Below are 18,262 nucleotides of genomic sequence, written 5' to 3'. Positions count from 1 at the left end.
GATTGTATGTGAAAAGAAATGAAAAGTGTGGACAATCTGTCAGGTCGGGTTTTAATCTCACAAATCCTCGGCAGCGGGCGGCTACTTTCCTGCATGAAAAGAGTGGACTGTTCACATCGCATTCTAAAAATAAAATCTAAACTGTGAGACCTCTGACTAAAAAATCAAAAGGGCTCTTAATCGACTTTGCCTCCAGATATACCAGTTGTCATGTTATCCCTCCCCCTTCAAATTACACCAGTCTTTATGCTGCCTTTATCTCCCCACTAGGAGTGCACTGCGGGCCACATCGCTGCTCCCTAATTATGAGCCGAGCAACTAGCAGCAGCAGCCCCACGCCCTGACAGTAGATCTCAACGAGACGCAGGGCACGAATGTACTCTCCTTGTGTGCCGAGGAGAAGAATGCACGTTCACAAAGCGATACAGTCAAATGCCAAAGGTCACGGTGATCGTGATTGGTTGTGGCAGAGAAAGGCCACAATGTATAGTAAACCACTTGCAAGAGCTTATGTACCTTTTGAAAATGACTGTCGCCTTTCACCTTCGGCCTTGTCTGTTTTTGTGGAGATATACTTTTGCTAATCAGTGGCTGGCAGCAGTAGCAGCGAGATGGAGGGTAAGGTGGGAGCTGGTTGACAGAGGGGGGGATATGCAGCCAGCCACAGGGCCGGATCACTTTATACAGTGCCTTAATGCAGTGGGGGGAAAATAAGCACTTAATGTGTTTGTCTAGACTAGCCAGAATTGTGCAAATGAGGTTCTGTCCGGTTCAGTTAAATGCAGTGCGCAAATATAGCAACCCAAATGCGAACCAGTGACAGGAGCTCAAACGGAGGCAGAGAGATGGGATGGAGAGAGAGAGAGAGACACACACGGAGGGGCTGTGTACACGGCATGCCGTCATTTCTCCCAAGCTGTCTCTGGGGTTCAGAGAGGGTCAAGCTGTCCACTAGGGAGCAGCTGGTGAGAGAAAGGGAAGGGGGGGGGGGGGGGGGGGGCGAACATTAGAACATTGACAGCTTCCGATCAGTTTTCTTATTTTTTTCTGTTCTTACTGTTTGGTCGAGACTGCGTGCACCCACATGGCCTCCAAAGTGGGGCCTTATCAGAGCCGTCGCATGGCAGAGTCCGCGAGAACAAACAACCCGCTCACACCTCACCCGAGTGTTCATTTCTCTCTTGCCAAAAAAGTGTCACGCTGGACATAAAATCAAAACACGACTACGTCATTAGCTTTCATAAAGGCTGCTTGTCAGCAAGGACAGTTTTGCATTTCGAGCAAGCGGTTAGCCTCTCAATAAAAAATTGAAAAAGGAAGAGCAGTTTTGGCTACTAATTAATCACCAGCCGTATATAAACAACATCAAAACCACGGGACCATCGAATAGCCTATTAACTTTCTTTACACAAACATACACATGCGCGCACACACATTTAGTGCAACAATCCCTTCTGCTGCGAGCAGCACTATTATAGTCTGTCATACACTTAGCTGAGGAGCGGACATCATTTGAATAACAATAGGTTAGAGGAATGCAATTTGTATCTTGGCAAAAGAAGAAGAAGAAAAAAGGGATGAATAAAAGAATAGAGCGTCCAACGCGGAGCGTCAGGGAGGACGGCCGATGGTGAGTATCGGCTCGCTCTGGCAACTGTTGACGTCCAAAAGAAATGGCGGCCTGAGAGCCCCGAACTCATCGCTCATGCAGAAAAACAACCTGCATCACATGTCAGGCCATTGGTCAACAGCAATCTGTCCCCTTTCCACTTCCACCACACCAAAGTCTGCAGCCTGCAAACACTGAGGTTAAACCAGAACGTGGCAACCGAAGAACGTCTGCAGTGACGCTGTGGTTTCAGCGCACGCACGCACACACGCACACACGCACGCAAACGCACGCACACGCACGCACGTTATTCACGTAATCATGAACCAGGAAGTACACAGAGTGCAAAAAAAGAAATCAAACGAGAAATCAATGTTGCTCAAGTAACTTTAAGTAACGGCACTTACCAAATACCTCACCATCTTTTTAAAGAACTAACCAAGTATTTCACAATCTTTTTCAAAAACCTAACTCAGTAATGTGGTGGTCTTAACCTCTGCGAAGTCGGAAGTTTATTTTTAAAAAACTGTCGACATGAAACGAGCGGAAACTGACATTCTTAGGAAACCTACAAAAAAACGAGGGGTACTTTTTGGAAGCAATCATACAAACTGTTACGTAAGGATACGTTGCCAAATGTGACAAACCATGACCTCTAAAGCTCACAAATTATGTAATCTGACAGAAAAAACAAAGCCACGATGTTCAGGGAGCTTATCTGCCGGACCGTTTGTCGGCCTTTTTACTGGATTCTTGTTGTGACGCCAAGGTTGCCTACTCACTGCTCTTCTCCAGAGGCTAAGGAGGTGCTCGCTGTAGGGTCTCCTGTTCTTTTTTTTAATCCACTATGGGTGAACACAAGCTCAAGGCCTCACCCTTCCTCTGTTGATATCGCGGCATGTAATCGCTCTTCCCACAATGCATATCGACAGAAAACAAACATCTGCGTATCTAAACAGGTCATCGCCATTATCACTGTAAATCCCTTCATCTCCTTGTTAAACACACACACACACACCAAAGCTCCTTCAGTGGGAAAACCTCTCGGAGAGATAGAGGTCTGGGGCGTGAGGATCAAGTGAACCCCGGTGATGAAGCCAGCTTGTTGTCTCGTTACGGCGGCCGTGGGCACGGATGTGAACAAAGCACTAATGAGGACAGCTCGGGGACGACTACGCGCTGGAAAGAAAAGGAAAAAAACACACGCAAAAACAAGGAAACTGCTTCTGAGCTGTAGGAGATGTGGAAGATGGTAGGAGGTGATATTCAATTAGCGACGGCGCATCATGTACAACTTACAGTATGTGTGTGTGTGTGTGTATTCGCCATAATTGGCCAATGCGAGAGCCCCGAATGAGGGTTGAATTTGAGTAAACAACCTTTAAAAGGATGCTTTTTTTTTTAAGAATGCAATCACAATCAATTGGTTTTCCCTCTCCGCTGAAGCGCAGAAGGCTTTCTAATTTTATCTCCTCTACCCTCCCACCATCCATTCATCCCTCATTTCCTCCAAGTTACTACCTTTTGAGTGGCAATAATAACGATTAAGTAGGCAATAAACATTTTGCACTAAAAAGAAAAAACAGTCAAGCTGATATAGCGTTCCTATTTCGGTGTTTCCACTGTCTGCAGGATGAGGGAGACAACGGACGGACTGCGTTCCGTCCCTCCGTGTGGGGCACGAGACCTTGTGGTCGGCTCTGGTCACGCTGTCGTCGAGCCTGCAGAAGGCTGAACCAATGAGAACGTACAGTATGTATCGAGATGGGATCATGTCCTGGTCCGTTTGGTTTGAGACGGAGGTGCAGCAGCAGCGAAGTAAATTGCGGTCTGTTTGGCAAGCTCGAGCCTAAGGCCGCCTGTCCTGCTCTTTTTGTGGGACCGATTTATTGAAGGCCGGCTGTTGGACATCGAATTTAGCACCGTCAGTATAGTCATATTAAACACTGAACGCTGTGTGCAGCTACAATAACTATTTGATTATCGGTTAGTCGTCAAAATGTGCAACTATTTGTTTCAGTCATTTATCAGCCACAATTGACAACCCCTTCCCCGATAATGTGAGGATTTACTGTTTCTCTCTGTTTGATGTGACTGCAAACGGAAAATTGTGGGGTTTTGGATTGCTGGTCAAACATCATCTTTGAGCTTTGAGGAATGTTGATGGACATTTTTTTATCACAATTATCTTTTATTTCATAGTAAAAAAAACAGGATTTGAGAAAACAATTGGCAGGTCAATCATCTGATGCAACCCTAAGGCTGTCTGTGACTAAAATGGGCCCAAATAGGTAAACACATCCAATATATTGAATGCAGGGTGTTTACGTCCAATAATCTGAATACTTCTTCATAGGATTGTTTGTTGTCTCCTTATCTCTTTGTCGGCCTCTTCCCTCCTTAAACCATCACGAACAACAACCACTGCTTTCCACTCTCAAATGCAAGACGCTTTCCTCCACAATCACATCCATATCCATACATCCGTATGAGACTGTTCAACCGACACATCACCTGCTCTACTGTACATCCAATGCAGAGCCTTCTGTTTCCAAGAAAATCCGCTTTGCTTCACACATTCATTAAATCCTGTCCGGTGTGGATGTATGCATCTCAGTTGCAGCTCTTCTCTTATTGGCCCGTGGCCTAAGGGCCTTTGTTATGATTGGATACTTACAAAAATCCAGCCACCCCCTCAGTGTGTCGCTCTCGTTCTAAAGGTCTGCTCCTGCATATTAAACAGTCTGGAGCGTTGCAGCGATCAAATGCGGGAGCTCCTTCATCTACACTCAGTGAAAGAATAAATAGAACGAGCCACTGGCGAGAACACACAGAACAAGGTGCGGTCGCACAGAGGGGATGTGTGTCTTTGGGAGGGGGGTTCAAAAGGGGGGCGGGGGGAGGGTTGAAACTTGTCACTGGGATGAAGACAGATGATGAGGCTGTGTTGCTGTAAACGAGTGAGTCAGCCCTCCCTTCAGATGGACACAGGAGCCAGAGGGGGAGGGGGGTGGGGATATGCATGGGAACTGTCCCTGGTGCTGAAACCTGGAACAGCTGCTTTCTAACAGTCTCAAGTTCAGCTCAGTGCAGGATCAAAAACTGAGGCACGCTTGTCTTTCCATACCTGCCTGACCCACATCTCAGAACAATCTGCTTCAGCTCCAGTTTCAGTGGACCAGGTCCAAGAGAAGCAACATGATGCATCCTTATTCAGACGGGTCCAATGTATGTATACTAAAAAAAAAAGGCTTTGCTGTCAAAGTTCTTTCACACAGATCCCATGACCAAGACGGGCTATTTGGCATTCTGATCACAAAGCCGGAGGGGGGGAGTCTCTACCATGTAATTCCTCTGGAGCCAAGTCACACAAATTCCCATTAAAAGTATTCTTTCATATCCCAGAACCTCAGTCCCCAGACGGACAGTTGTATTGGGTTGTCGTGCTATTTGTGGACTGATCATCTCCACACACACAGACACTGGTGGTCTGGTTCAACAGGAATTGGATACTGCACATTGAAAGGCATTACTGTGAATTTCAGGCCCTCCGCCCACCCACACAAACATCATCCCCCTCCACCCACATTCTTTTAAACGATTCTCTTGCATTATTCATCTTTCAGCGCTGTCATGCTTTGTGGCTGACCCCTCCGCCAGCGTGCTCCACATCACAGAGGCACACCGGTGAGATGGATTCACACACTGCACATTGCAGTGATCTGAGGAGGAATTCGGCTGCATCATTTTTTAGAAGCACAGAAGGTGATGCGGCTATAATGGATGCTGGTTCAGAGCACGCTGGGGGGAGGAAACACCACCGTCACCTTCGCTCACAGCGTCACGGTGCGGAACTTGGAGCTCGTTCTGTTCAGACCTCCCCTCAGAAAACACCACATCTATCAGCGCCTCCTTTTGTAACTCATGACAAATGAGAGCTTTGCTTATGGAGGATCCTTTACATGTAAATACTGTACATTAAAAAAGAAAACAGGCCAACTGGCAGCTGCTCAGTTTGGACATTAAACGATTATGCAACAGGTCTAGTACTTGCAGAAGCCCCCATATAGGCTACAAGGGTCCTTGTTACAATACACAGCATTTTTGATGAGGCCAAAAAGGGGGGGTGGGAGATGATGTCACGGGTCCGTAAATAAGGGTCCTTTTTCTCGGGCACTGCAGAGACCAGGCGGGTGTGGTGACTGCATTAGTCGGCGCGCAAAACGGCTCTGCATGAGACCGCGGACACACCCCGAGACGGCTGTCCACCATCGCTACGACTACACCTCCTGTACTTGTCGGGACGTGACTCCAAGTTCAAATCATTCACGCGCTGCCAGGAAATGTTGTAATCTTCATTTGTTTGTGTCGTTGTTGCTGATGCCGCTTCATTCCGACAAGCCACAAGGTGCCCACTGAAGGCGCGCTGTAGCCAAAAGCCCGTGTTTGATGCACGAATACATGCACAATGACAATCTGACAACAGCTTAGTATTCTCCACAGACACACACACACACACACACACACACACACACACACACACACACACACACACACACACACACACACACACACACACACGCTACACGTACACACACAGCACCCCGTGCCGCTTCTCCACGCCACTTCACCTCCGTGCCCCACTCGTTCTCATTCCTATGCGGCTTTTTGTTTCCCCCCTTCCTCTCCTCCGAAGCCCAGCTTATTTCCACACACGAACAACAACGGAATTGAACAGCGGATTGATCAAATGTGCAGGTATAAGAAGAAGAAAAAAGGCAACTCGGAAACCAGCGACATCTCAAGCACAACACTTTTCTCTTTTTTTTCTTCTTATTCTTTTTTTTCGGGGGTTTAAATACATGCTCTAGTGAGAACTGACCTCCCAGTCTAACGAATCCCACTCTTCGGTAAACATCCGGAGGATTTCTTTTTATCCAAAAAAGAGCGGACCAGGCGCAGCGGCTCTACGGAGCGACTGGGCGATGCGATGCCATTGCGCTTTTGGTGTATGATCCTCATGAAATCAATGTGAGCGGCGGGACGTCGTCAGGAGAAGGCATCTCGGCCCGGCGTCGAGACACAAGACGAGCGACGCTATGCTTTGCAGTCCAACATGATTAATTTGTCTTTTTTTTTTTTGTGGCGTTGGTTGCGACCAATTAGTACAGCACTTGCGCTCGGAGGCGAATAGCTCCCGAAAAGGCGCTCCTTCTCTCGTGCCTCGCTGCTATTTCAGCCAAGAAAAAAAAATTATAAAAAAGGTGCCAGACTCTACAACACACGCAACTTCTCATTTCCAGGATATATAGGAGTGGGGGGTGGGGAGGCAGAATTTAGCGTAGCGCATTACTCAAAAGCCAATAAATCCCCATAGCGCATTTGACAAATCCTTCCCCTCTGCTGAGGAGCAACAATAAAGGAAGCCGTTAAAGGTCCCCTGCACGAAGTGCATCTTAAAACATGTGACTCCATCTATTCCGTGGTGGTGGTGAGAAGAAGAAAAAAAGATTCATTTGATCAATAAAAAGGCCCTAAGCAGTGGGAGACACTTTATGTGGGGGGGAGGAGGGAGGAGGAGGAGGAGGAGGAGGAGGGTGAAGGGGAGGTGGGAGGGGGCATGGTGGTGCTACAAATGAATGACACCGTATACCACACGGTGGACTACTCACCATTAGCACGGCAAAGTTATTGTGGTGGGTGCAATGAATGGTGGTCGTGTTGCCCCCGGAGCCCGTTATGTGGCAGCCCTCTGCCCTCCAGCCGCCGTGTCCATCCAGCAGGTCAAAATCCCAGTAGGCGGCGGTGGGGTCTACACCCAGTGCGAAGTGCCTGAGAGCGATGGTAACGGAGTGCACGGCGCTCCCGAGGCTGCACCCATCTGCACCGAGGGGAGGGAGAGGGGGGAGGCAAGACATTCAATTAAGGAACCCAAGTGGAAAGTCTGTAAGTGCTATGTGGCCAAAAGAAGAGCGTAGACACGGGCGCGCGCGTCCGACATACAAAACACACGCGCGCGCGACTCGTGTAGACACCGCTCGAATGTCAGACGGACTGTTGCGTTAAGTGTTGCACGTGAACTTAAATCTCAAAATCGAATGCATTTTTATATCGCCATGAGTGGAACACTAAAGTGGTGTGACGCGTAAAGCTCGTGCGCCGAGATGAAATAACAGAAAGTCATTGATTTATGTTGGCAACAACATGCATGCTCCGATATTTGGCCGCGAAGCTCGCATGTCAACATGTTGCGCAGAGCACACTGGCGTGTGTGTGTGTGTGTGTGTGTGTGTGTAAGCGTTGGCAATACAGTGCGGCGTTGACATCACGGGCATGGTGGTAAAAATGGATTTCCTCTTACCTAATTTGGTGAAAGCAACTGGTGTCGAAACGCTCCTACGCTTTCCATCGTCGGCGAGATTTGACGAATTCCCCGTGCAAGGGAAGAGTTTCCCATTGCGAAACACGATGAACTGCAGCCTGCAAGTGGAGTTATCAACAGATTGCAACGCAGAGGAGGAGATAGGCGTACCAGCCAGCGGTAAATGGATTGAGGCGACTGCCACTGAGTTCTGCGGATGGAATACACAAAAAAAAAGAAAAGAAGAGAGAGAGAGAGGGGGTGGGGGGGGAAATAAAAATTAAATAATGTCTCCGATGCGCAGAGAGGGAATAAAAACACAAACTCCCGTAGAAAAAAAGACTGACAATTGCTTTCCCTCTCCAGGAGCGGATGCGACCATAGAACACAAGTGACCAAGGGAATGAGAATCACGTTTGAAGCGCTCTAGTGCGCCTATTTGGTCAGGCTCCCTGCCGCAGAGGTGGAAATGGGTCTTACCATTTCAGCTTGAGGGCACATCAACACTGCAGCTTGATTTAAAGAGACAACCGGTCTGACTTTATCTTCTCTTCTCCGACTATAAACACCAAAGAACCACCGAAAAAAAGAAAGAAAAGAAAATAACATCCGTGGCAACATTTGGGGTGGAAAAGGGGTTTCTAGGAGAAAGGCATGGCTTGGGTATTTTAAGGATTGTATTTAATCTAAACTGATCCTGTGAATTTGCTTTTTATTTCTGTAACTGCAAGAAAACCCCCGTCCAAGATCCCATGAACAACCCCAAACAAAATTCCCATTCAAGATCAACAATCTTGCGTTTCAAGATGATCATTTAGCATATTGAACAAATGTCATACTAGCGGTCAGGAGTCTGTGCCCTTCCTGTCCCAAGAAAATCAGTTCGAATCAGGAACCAGCCCTCTGGAGCTGCACGATAACAGCTGCAGGAACTTTGTCACATGCTTTAGTGCATTGACGCCCCTAGTGGACACGTTGTTCAAGGGTGTGTGGAGCGGTGCCTGGCTGCACTTAGGACGGGACAGGCAGCACTTAACCCTGCCCAGAAGATCAAGATTAATAATAAAAAAGCTTCCAAAGTGCCACTGTCAGCATGTACGACCTGCACATGTGGCCACACACTCCACTGCATTCCATCGGGTGATGTAACAGCACCGGCTCTGATGGGCTCAATATTTCATTTACATAAACATAGAGAATTGGAACTACTGTGTGCTTGCCATGGCAAATAAACACTTGGTTTTTTTTTTCAAGGAAAGGCTTCTACACACATGATCTCTATTGTAATTTATTCAGAAAAGTGCTTATCTTCTGGTCAGTGACCTTCATAGAGGTATAAAACACATTAGTCCAAAACGGACTGAACAGTTTCCGTTCAATCATCAAGAAAGAGGATATCACTCACAACGAAATATGTTGAATAACAACGTTCCTGAAGCCAAATGTCTTTCATAACTACATTTCATATCAGCCTTGTATCACGCTTGCAGAAACACACAATGCCTCATGGGTGAAACTTGGTTGGTTAGACAGCTAAACTTGTTGGTGACGTAAAGAAAAAAACATTGTGGTTTGTGTTCAAATTTCAACATCGTAACGTAAATTAAGGATACATGGACTGTACTTGTATGGCGCTTTTCTAGTCTTCCGCCCACTAGTAGCCCTTTAACACTACTTGTCATCATTCACCCGTTCACACTAATTCCAACACTGATGACAGGAGCTACCATACAAGGGGCCACCTGCCCATCAGGATTCTAATTAACATTCATACAACATGCATACAGCATTGGCACAGCTACGAGAGCAATCTGGTGTTTAATGTCTTGCCCAAGGACACATCGACGTGGAGTAGCAGAGCCAGGGATTGAACCGCCGATCCTCTGATTGAAGTTTGACCCTGCTTTACTACCGAGTCACAGTCGTACCACGTAACTTAAAAACGTAACTTAACGCAACTTTAAGACCTAATCTAAAAACGTAGCGAAGGAACACAGTGTAAAAATGTAGCCTAAAAACTTAGCTAACAACGTAGCCAACAACATAGCAAGACAACGTAGAGAAACAAGATAATGTAGCAACGTAATGTAACAAAACAAGATAAAGTAGTACAGTAAGACAGCAAAGTAATGTAATAATGTCACAACGTAACAAAACCGTGCAACGAAACATAACAAAACAACGTAAGATGACATGGTAATGAAGCAATCTATCGTAGCAAGGTAAAGTTACAAACATAATGACATAAGTAGTGTAAATAAATAACCAACATAAATAACCCTAAGCACTCTCTTACGAATTGTGACAAGCATTACAACATCACTTAACAACAGCAAAGTCAACATCTACTTTTGGTTTAACACGGGACACGAACAGCGGCCTCCTAGGTGAAACTCCAGTCTGGTCTCTCTTGCTTGTTGTACTCACTATTATACCACGTAACATTTAATAGCAGTTGCTCAACATATATACGCCCACATTCAACATATCCGTGGTTTGCAGAAGTGTCCAATGTCAAAGTCTTTTCCCCGACTGCGCTGTAATTCAACAGCTGAGGATATTAAGACATTTCTACACCGTGAACAGATTTTGAGGAAAGAAGCGTTGACGCTGTTCATCCAGTAAGTGGAGAATGCTGCTGATGACGGAAGAAGGCTGCTGATGTGTCCATGGTAAAGATAATGATTGTGTTACGCGGTGGCTTTCCAAATCAGGTTTGTTTTGCTTTCAATCACATCAGCCTGCAGTGTGAGGGGATCAGCGCTTTGAGCCTCAAGGGGAGGGAAGCTTATTGACCAAGAGGAGAATGTGGATGCCCATAAAGTGCCCTCACAGTTGATGGGGAGCTGCTTTGTCAGACCCTAAGCCCAATCAAAGTCGGGCAGAAAGATGGACGAATTCCTAATCAAGTTAAACAAGCGCCCCTTTGTGCATTCTTATGTTTCTTATGCTGGTGTTGTGGCGTTTGTTGAATGTGGCAATGACCTGCTCCCCCCTCAGATACGAGACTCTGGGTTGTTCTGATCCAGGAAAATAATGAAATACCGGTGACAAAGAGCAACAGCGTGCTTAAGCACAATTCCTTTACATTACACCCACCGTGTGTTGGGAGCCAGTGGGTATTTTACAGCATTGGGTTGGTTCGCTATTACTTTCTGTATTCACTGGCTCTTGAAAGGCTATTGATTTCCTTCCTGCACTGGTTGTGTGTGTGTGTGTGTGTGTGTGTTTGTGTCTGTGAGGAGAGGCAGAAAGACTTGAGAGAATCCTTGCCTTGAAATGTATGTTGCGTCATTTCCTTTCTCCAAACAGCTTGAGCTCGGCAGTCTGTTTTCCGAAACGTTGTAGGATACAGACATCAAAGAGATTGAGGGGATTTAAGCCCCGATGACCATCGCAAGACGGGGGAGTCAAATGCGGGCCCAACGGGGGGGGGGGGGGGGGGGGGGGGGGGGGGCTCTCTTCTCATATGGCGAACACAAATGCCGGGTGACCTCCCCGATGGCACAGACGTTTTTTTGAGGCGTAAAACTCACATGAAAGAAATCTTATCTGGTACACTTGTCTCCTCATCTCCTACGTCTTTTATCCTCTTTTATGTGGTGTATCAAAGATATTTATTGCCCAGAGGGTGAGCTATAAGCCATGGCATGTTCAAGGTCCCGTTTGCTGGCGACAATCTATGTTCCTCCTGAGAAACCTAAACAGCTACATTTCCTCAACGCCGCCGGGGGACCTCGCACTTCAGAGTTGATTTAGCTGGTTGTACCTCAGCCGTCTGACCTTCCTCCACGCTCCTCTTTCCAACAGGGCAACATGCTGTAGCCTTAGTAACCACAATCACATGCTCTCCTCCGTCACTTGCTCAGGCCTCGGAATCATCCTCCTCCCTCACCCTCTTCCTTTCCTTACAGAGTGCATCCAGGTGAATGTCAGCTCCTATTTCCTAAGCTGTTTCCCCTCCTCCACCTCCCTCCTCTCCCACCTGCTCCTTGATGCACTCCTGCTCGACAGAACCACAGAGCTGCAAAAAAATTAAATAAAAAAAGAACAGCCTGCAGGGCAAAACACAACAGCGCTGTTTGACCTGCTGTTTGCCACCAAATCACAGCATAAACATCACGCTTAAACATGGCTCCGTGACTTCAGAGAGGGGGGATTACTGTCGGTATGTGTTTAAGACAAAGAGGGGGAAATTAAAAGCCAGCGAGGGTGTCTTTATTGCCTAATCCAAAATTAGAAAAAACTACAGCTCTAGTGCCTTTGTAGATATATCTGTGGGGAAGATACATTTATTTATTTGCGCAGGCGGCGACTTGAAAATTAACTATAGATGAAATGAATTTGGCTCAGAGGGCGGCCCACTGAGCTCGGCCCTCGCGGAGAGAAACTGCTGACGAGCGCAATGGGGGATTTGCATAATTTCTTTCCTTGTAATCATTGGCAGTACTGACTCAAAGACACGATGACCATGACAAATAGGCCCTCGGCACTCTTCAGGGGTGTCATTCCAACCCAGAACAGTTCCCAGAGACTGGCAATAAATCACTGTTTGGTGAGGGCTGGCTGTTCAAAACACAAACAAAGGAAACATAATTCCCCCCAAAATGTGATGGCCATGGCTGCAGCTCGGAAGGGCCCGTTCCTCTTGAGCTGGGTTACGCTGTTGTGTTGCTAGCATTGCTTATCAAGATAAATTAAACACAGCCCTATACGGTTGCCATGCCAACAGGAGTCCGTTTTCCCACTAGACGGGCGGTGTCGATGTTGGGGCGGGGGTCATTTGATCGAAGCAGGAAATCAGGCTCTTTGGAGAGGCAGAAATGAGCTTCGACTGGCTGCTAGACTCTCCTCGGTCAGCTCTGTCTCAAGCTGCCACATCATAGACTGTGGCTCAGTGGTGAGCAGTGTCGTCCTTCAATCAGAGGATCGGCGGTTCGATCCCCAGCTCTGCTTGCTCATGTCGATGTGTCCTTGAGCAAGACACTTAACCCCAAAATTGCTCCCGTAGCTGTGTCTGAATGTGTGTGAGTGTTAGTTAGTCCTGATGGGCAGGTGGCTCCTCCCATCAGTGTATGAATGGGTGAATGATGTCATGTAGTGTTAAAGCGCTTTGTGTGGTCGGAAGACTAGAAAAGCGCTGTACAAGTACAAGTCCATTTATCACAGGGCAGCGTCCGAACAGGCTGCAACAGATGGACAACGCTGTCTGATTAAAACAGCACAAGTGGATGGATGTAGTTTATTGTGTGGAAAAAGCATAACTGCCATATTAGCTGTGGGGCAATTGATAATGAGCCAACTCTTTGAGACAAAACAGATCTTAGAGGGGAAATTCACGGCATTTATTAACGCGAATACACAGATCCACCATTGTCAGCTTCCCCCGTATCCACAAATGTTTGTCTCATCAGCCTGCAGATGCCACGTCAGTGCAGCCTACGAGCCCATTATTAGAGAAGGCAGAGATAACTGTGAGTCAGTGTACAAAATGTCTCCTGAAAGCACATATTTTCAGGCAGCGATGTATTGATAAGAAACTATTTGGGCACACACAAAACAAACGAACAAACGTTATTTTGTTCCTCTGAGTCATCTTCCATTTGTTCTTAAAGGGCCAGTTCAACCAAATAGCACGTAAAATAACATTCTAACTTGGTAGTATCAAGCCACGCAAATGGTTTCTGATTAATGAGCAGAGAATTTACAAGTATCCTTGTGGCTACTGTTTGTTAGGTCCAAGCTCAACATTTGTAAAGCTGCTGTGGAATAAATTGCTCTGTTCTATATCTGTGCATGACCATTACAGAACAGTTCAAGTTAGGGAGAGCTTGTGGTGATATCAAACTAAATTATGGTTAGGTTTGGACTCTAGCTTATGTTTAATTAAAGGGATGATAAAGAATGCTCCCTGGCCCCCCAGCTAAGTATTATATAAAGGGCAAACTACTTCCTGCAGGGGCACTAAATTCGCATGTAAATTGTAAGGTACTAGATTATCCGACTTAAGTCACACTGACTTCTACTGTATTAGCTTGGTTCTCAACTCTAGTCAAGTGGTCTGTTCCACACAGGTGTAGGTTGTTTGAGATGAAGGACCGAGACATAAGGTGGGAGCCAGTCAGCCTTCTGGGAAAAAATAACCACATTTAGCTCCTTTTTATGGCGATACTATTACTGACTGGAGACAGCAAGGAAACAAATAAACCATAAAGATTAAGCAGCATACCAAGCCAAGGCCCGATCATTGTTTTTCGCCAACGCACCATTTGGTGAGTTTGGTTTTTAAAAAGGTGTTTTTTGCAATGAATGCATTTTCGAAGGGACGACATATAACCTTTTTGTTGTTGTTGTTGGATGACTGTCGCATTAAGGAAGACCGTTTCTGAGTTGGAAGGATCTTGTTGACAATCCAGTGGACATTCTTCCAGTGGACATTTTGTTCTTATTTGGAGCCGGAGGTTTTTCATAAAAATGTTATTTCTTACTAGGCTTTGAACTGAAGTTGACGAGATCAAGGAAGCTGTACAGGTCAAGTCAAATGACAGAAATAACTTTTATTAAAATGTTCAACCATTGTTACTTTCAGCTGTAGATTCAGCTGTGGGTAAACTGTAACCACATGAATCCACCTTAATTCTTATTGGGATAGTGGGTGGTCAATATTCCATATGGGGGTTTCTAAAACCTTGAGAAATAAAACCCAAACTACATGGCACCATTTGAACTATTTGAGTGAATATGTTGTTTTGTTATTTGGATGAGCCAACTCTATAAATAATTCCATCTTTATTGTCTTCTTAGGGGAAATTTGACTCCATCCTTGAAATTCCACATGAGCTGACACACTGACTTAAAAAGGATTCTGTCTCGATGACAACGGGTTTCCTCTCCGATTTTAGCTTTGGAAGCTCTGGTTTAGGAAATATAAGCACTTCAGAATATTCCAAAATGTTGGGGGTGGGGTGGTTTCAACAATGAAAACATGACACCTGTGTCTCCTTTGTCTCAGCCTTAATTAGCAGACACAGTAAAGGTTTGGACGTGCCATTACGCAAGTAGCATTCTTATTTATGTCTATTGGAGGCAAAGGAACGGCTCTCCAGCGAGCGCCTGCAGAGAGAGACGTTGACAAACCCACATGCCTGCTCTCTATTCATGTATTTATTCGCTTCCTCAACCATTCATTACCTGCTTATTCACTAACATGCTCACTTTGAATACTGCTGAAGCAGCGATACTGTAATTGGCCCAATTGTGAATAAGGCTGAATTGGCCTGAAAGGAGTCCCCCCATCCACCCCAAAAATATGTCAGCGTCTGTACCACACCATGATACCTTTTTAGGATGTCACACACACACACAAACACACACACACACACAGTTGCGTGGTCCTTTTGGAGTCGGTCCAGGTTGTGTTTTACTATCAAAATGTTATCTCTCCTGTTCCCACACCTCTGAAGTTTGATTTAGCCGCAGGGCCCGGAGACAGGATTAATGGGCGGTCATTCGGTGCAGCAAAAACAGTTGGCCGTCACACAAAGTGGGTGTGCGAGTACGGCCCCGAGAGGATTTGCTTGACAAATCAGTCCTGGTGGGGGTGGGGCGCGATGTATTGAAACAGGCTTAGGCCTATATTACTGATGCAAGTACCTTTACAACACTTTCTTAGTCCGACACCCGGACCAGGATGAAGTGACTGAAGGGGCTGTTAAAGATTGTGAGGGCGCAAAATAATATACATCAATATATATATATATAATATTACATTCACTAATCAGAGCACGTCGCTGTTTAATGCCATGAAAAGCAAGCAGTGTTTGGTCTGTCCGTCTATCGGTCTACATCCGGTATAAAGCATTGCGGCTTTGCGGTCTATGGTTGGTGTTATTTCAGACTCACTGCGTACAGCGCAGTTATCAAATGTCACAAACTCATTCGTCCCTCGCACTGCTGCCATGTCTATAGATTTAACCAGAAAGTGTGCATTCCACTCGAACAACATGATTAAAGTAGATCTCCATTTGAAGAGAGAGAGAGAAAGGAGGGGCGGGGGGGTAGAACAATTGCGGTCTCTTTGGGCCTTTTTCAGATTGTAATTTAAGATTCGGCTCCGAGGTGAAATGAATGTGAACTGGTGTGTGTGTGTGTTCATGTGTGCGTTTCACAGATTTAATCATTCAATTAGTTTTCGGTGGCTGTTTGATTTTAATGCGCGTGTGCCGTTTATGACGCTCTCTCATTTTTTGGCAAGTATTGATCCCATAAACGTATGCCATCAAACTGTTTGCAGTCTGAGGTGAACTCGATAAATTAGCTGGAATTAAATAATTATGCCGCAGCAACACAAACACACAGATGTAATTTGTAATTTGTATCTTGTGTCCTCACCATGATGTATGGTGTGCAAAATGAGGTACGTTGGACCCATATAGTGCCTCCACCCATGTGTGGCAGGCAGGTGTAGTAAAAGTGTCTCCATGGTAACCTGCCTCTGAATCCGAGTGACTTAACACTTTACCTCCACGGTGGCAGAGCAGGGCGCTTCATGTGTTAAGTGGCTTTACATCAACACGGAGAGCCGGGGGCTCATTCCTCGGCAGTCCGACATGTGACAGTGAAACGGCCGGCCGCAGATCCAAACTCGGGAACACGAGCCAGCTTGATAATGCAATACAGAGTGGCCCGAGTTGACCCTTTGCACCACACCTACACACACTTGTGTAAACGAGCGAGCTGCTGGGGGGGGGGGGGGGGGGGGGGGGCTTCGGAGGGGGGTATCACGCCGAGGAGGAAGAGCAGAGCTTTGGAGAAGAATCACCTCCGCGCACAGGCCTCCCTGATGCAACGAATGGCTGCTTCCAGCCCAACATTGCGACAGGGAGGCGGTGAACCAGTCAAGATGAACACAAACGCCATCACAAACGTCCCGTCCCGCCATCACAAAAAGCCTTTGCATCATAATAACATTAAGAACAACAAGGTATACTGCTTCATGCTTTAAACAAAATGTATAATGGTGTTAATTTACAATTACAGAGCCATTTGGATAACCAGAACAGCAATGTCAAATATGAACATGTACAAATTCAAAAAGAGGCATTGCTTAGCTTAAATGTATTTAACCTATAGAACACTAACGTCGGGTATGTATTTCATCTAATATAATATACACGATAAAAAGTACAATACATGTCAAATTGAAGTACTCTTCTTTTATTCTCTCCTATACAACGTCTCATCAAATGAAAAAAATGGAGGGACCCTATACCACCATATATACTTATACCACAATCAAAGTGTTCTAGTTAAGCTACCATTAGCATTGTCTGGAGATGCAGTGGTTTCATTTTGGATTGAACTTTCTTGCCTTGGAAAATGCCCGTGGGCAAATCCAGCGGGCATGGGGAGGAAATGAAAGCAGAGAAAAACAGGAGAATGAGAGTGTATATATGGCCTCTTTTTACCATATTAATCCCTTCCTGCTAATCCTGCAGCTGTACCAAATACAACTGTAATGGCTTTGGTGGTCATCTTTATCTCACAGGGCTGATGATGAACTCACTGGAAAAGAAAATGACAATATCATTCCTGGGCCAGTGGCATTTTAAGTACACTTACGATATTACGTTTTTGCCTGCATGCCTGATGATTCTGCAACTGGTCGGTGAAGGAATGTTGTGATAACTTTGAGCTTGAGACATGTGAAGTCTTTCAGAGCACACCCATAAAAGACGGAGGCTTAGCAGAAAGGTCGTAGTTAAAGGTTGCAGATGGATGTGTGTAACTGTAAATATGATTCAGAGCAAGTAGGATAAAAAAGCGAGAATGAGTGTATTCACCAAACCAAAACCCACCCTGGATGACTGTGTAGTGACATAACATTGGCTTTATTAAAATTCTAGCCTCCTGCAAGTCAACAGAGGTCTTGTTTCTTCACACAATCACATCTGGACATGTAATGAGTTACTCATCTACAGCTAAGAGAATAATCCATGTAAAAAATGTGAGGCTCCGAAATGGTAACAAGTGAAATCTAAAAACGTTGTCGTCGTGATTTTAAATATGTTCCAAACACTAATAGGTTCTCCGTCATATAGCTAAAGGCACTAACTTCTGTTTCCCCAGTGGGTGGTATTTAATGGCGAAAGATGTTTAGTTCAAGTTCACGTGGACATTTTGATGCTTGAATTATAGAGGTCTTAATGGATCCACTCAGATCCTATAGTGTCCCAGACCTGACTCAAGTTGGGTGGGTCCAAATTCTATTCATTGTAATTAGGACCATGGTA

General features: G+C 45.7%; 1 protein-coding gene across 3 annotated transcripts in view; it reads right to left on the bottom strand.

Moving 5' to 3' along the window:
* The window catches only part of LOC117744146 (adhesion G protein-coupled receptor A3), a 149,244-nt gene that overhangs the window by 41,807 nt on the left and 89,175 nt on the right, over positions 1-18,262 (bottom strand). For all 3 annotated transcript variants that reach the window (XM_034552273.1, XM_034552274.1, XM_034552275.1), the window contains 2 exons: positions 7,971-8,181; positions 7,282-7,490 (listed from right to left, as the gene is read on the bottom strand). In XM_034552273.1, the coding sequence (XP_034408164.1) occupies positions 7,282-7,490; positions 7,971-8,181 (420 nt within the window). The remainder of the gene's footprint in view (positions 1-7,281; positions 7,491-7,970; positions 8,182-18,262) is intronic.

This window comes from Cyclopterus lumpus, chromosome 15, assembly GCF_009769545.1.
Source record: "Cyclopterus lumpus isolate fCycLum1 chromosome 15, fCycLum1.pri, whole genome shotgun sequence".
Lineage (NCBI taxonomy): Eukaryota > Metazoa > Chordata > Actinopteri > Perciformes > Cyclopteridae > Cyclopterus > Cyclopterus lumpus.
Note: the sequence above shows the minus strand (reverse complement) of the source record. Positions and strands in the feature narration are given on the sequence as shown.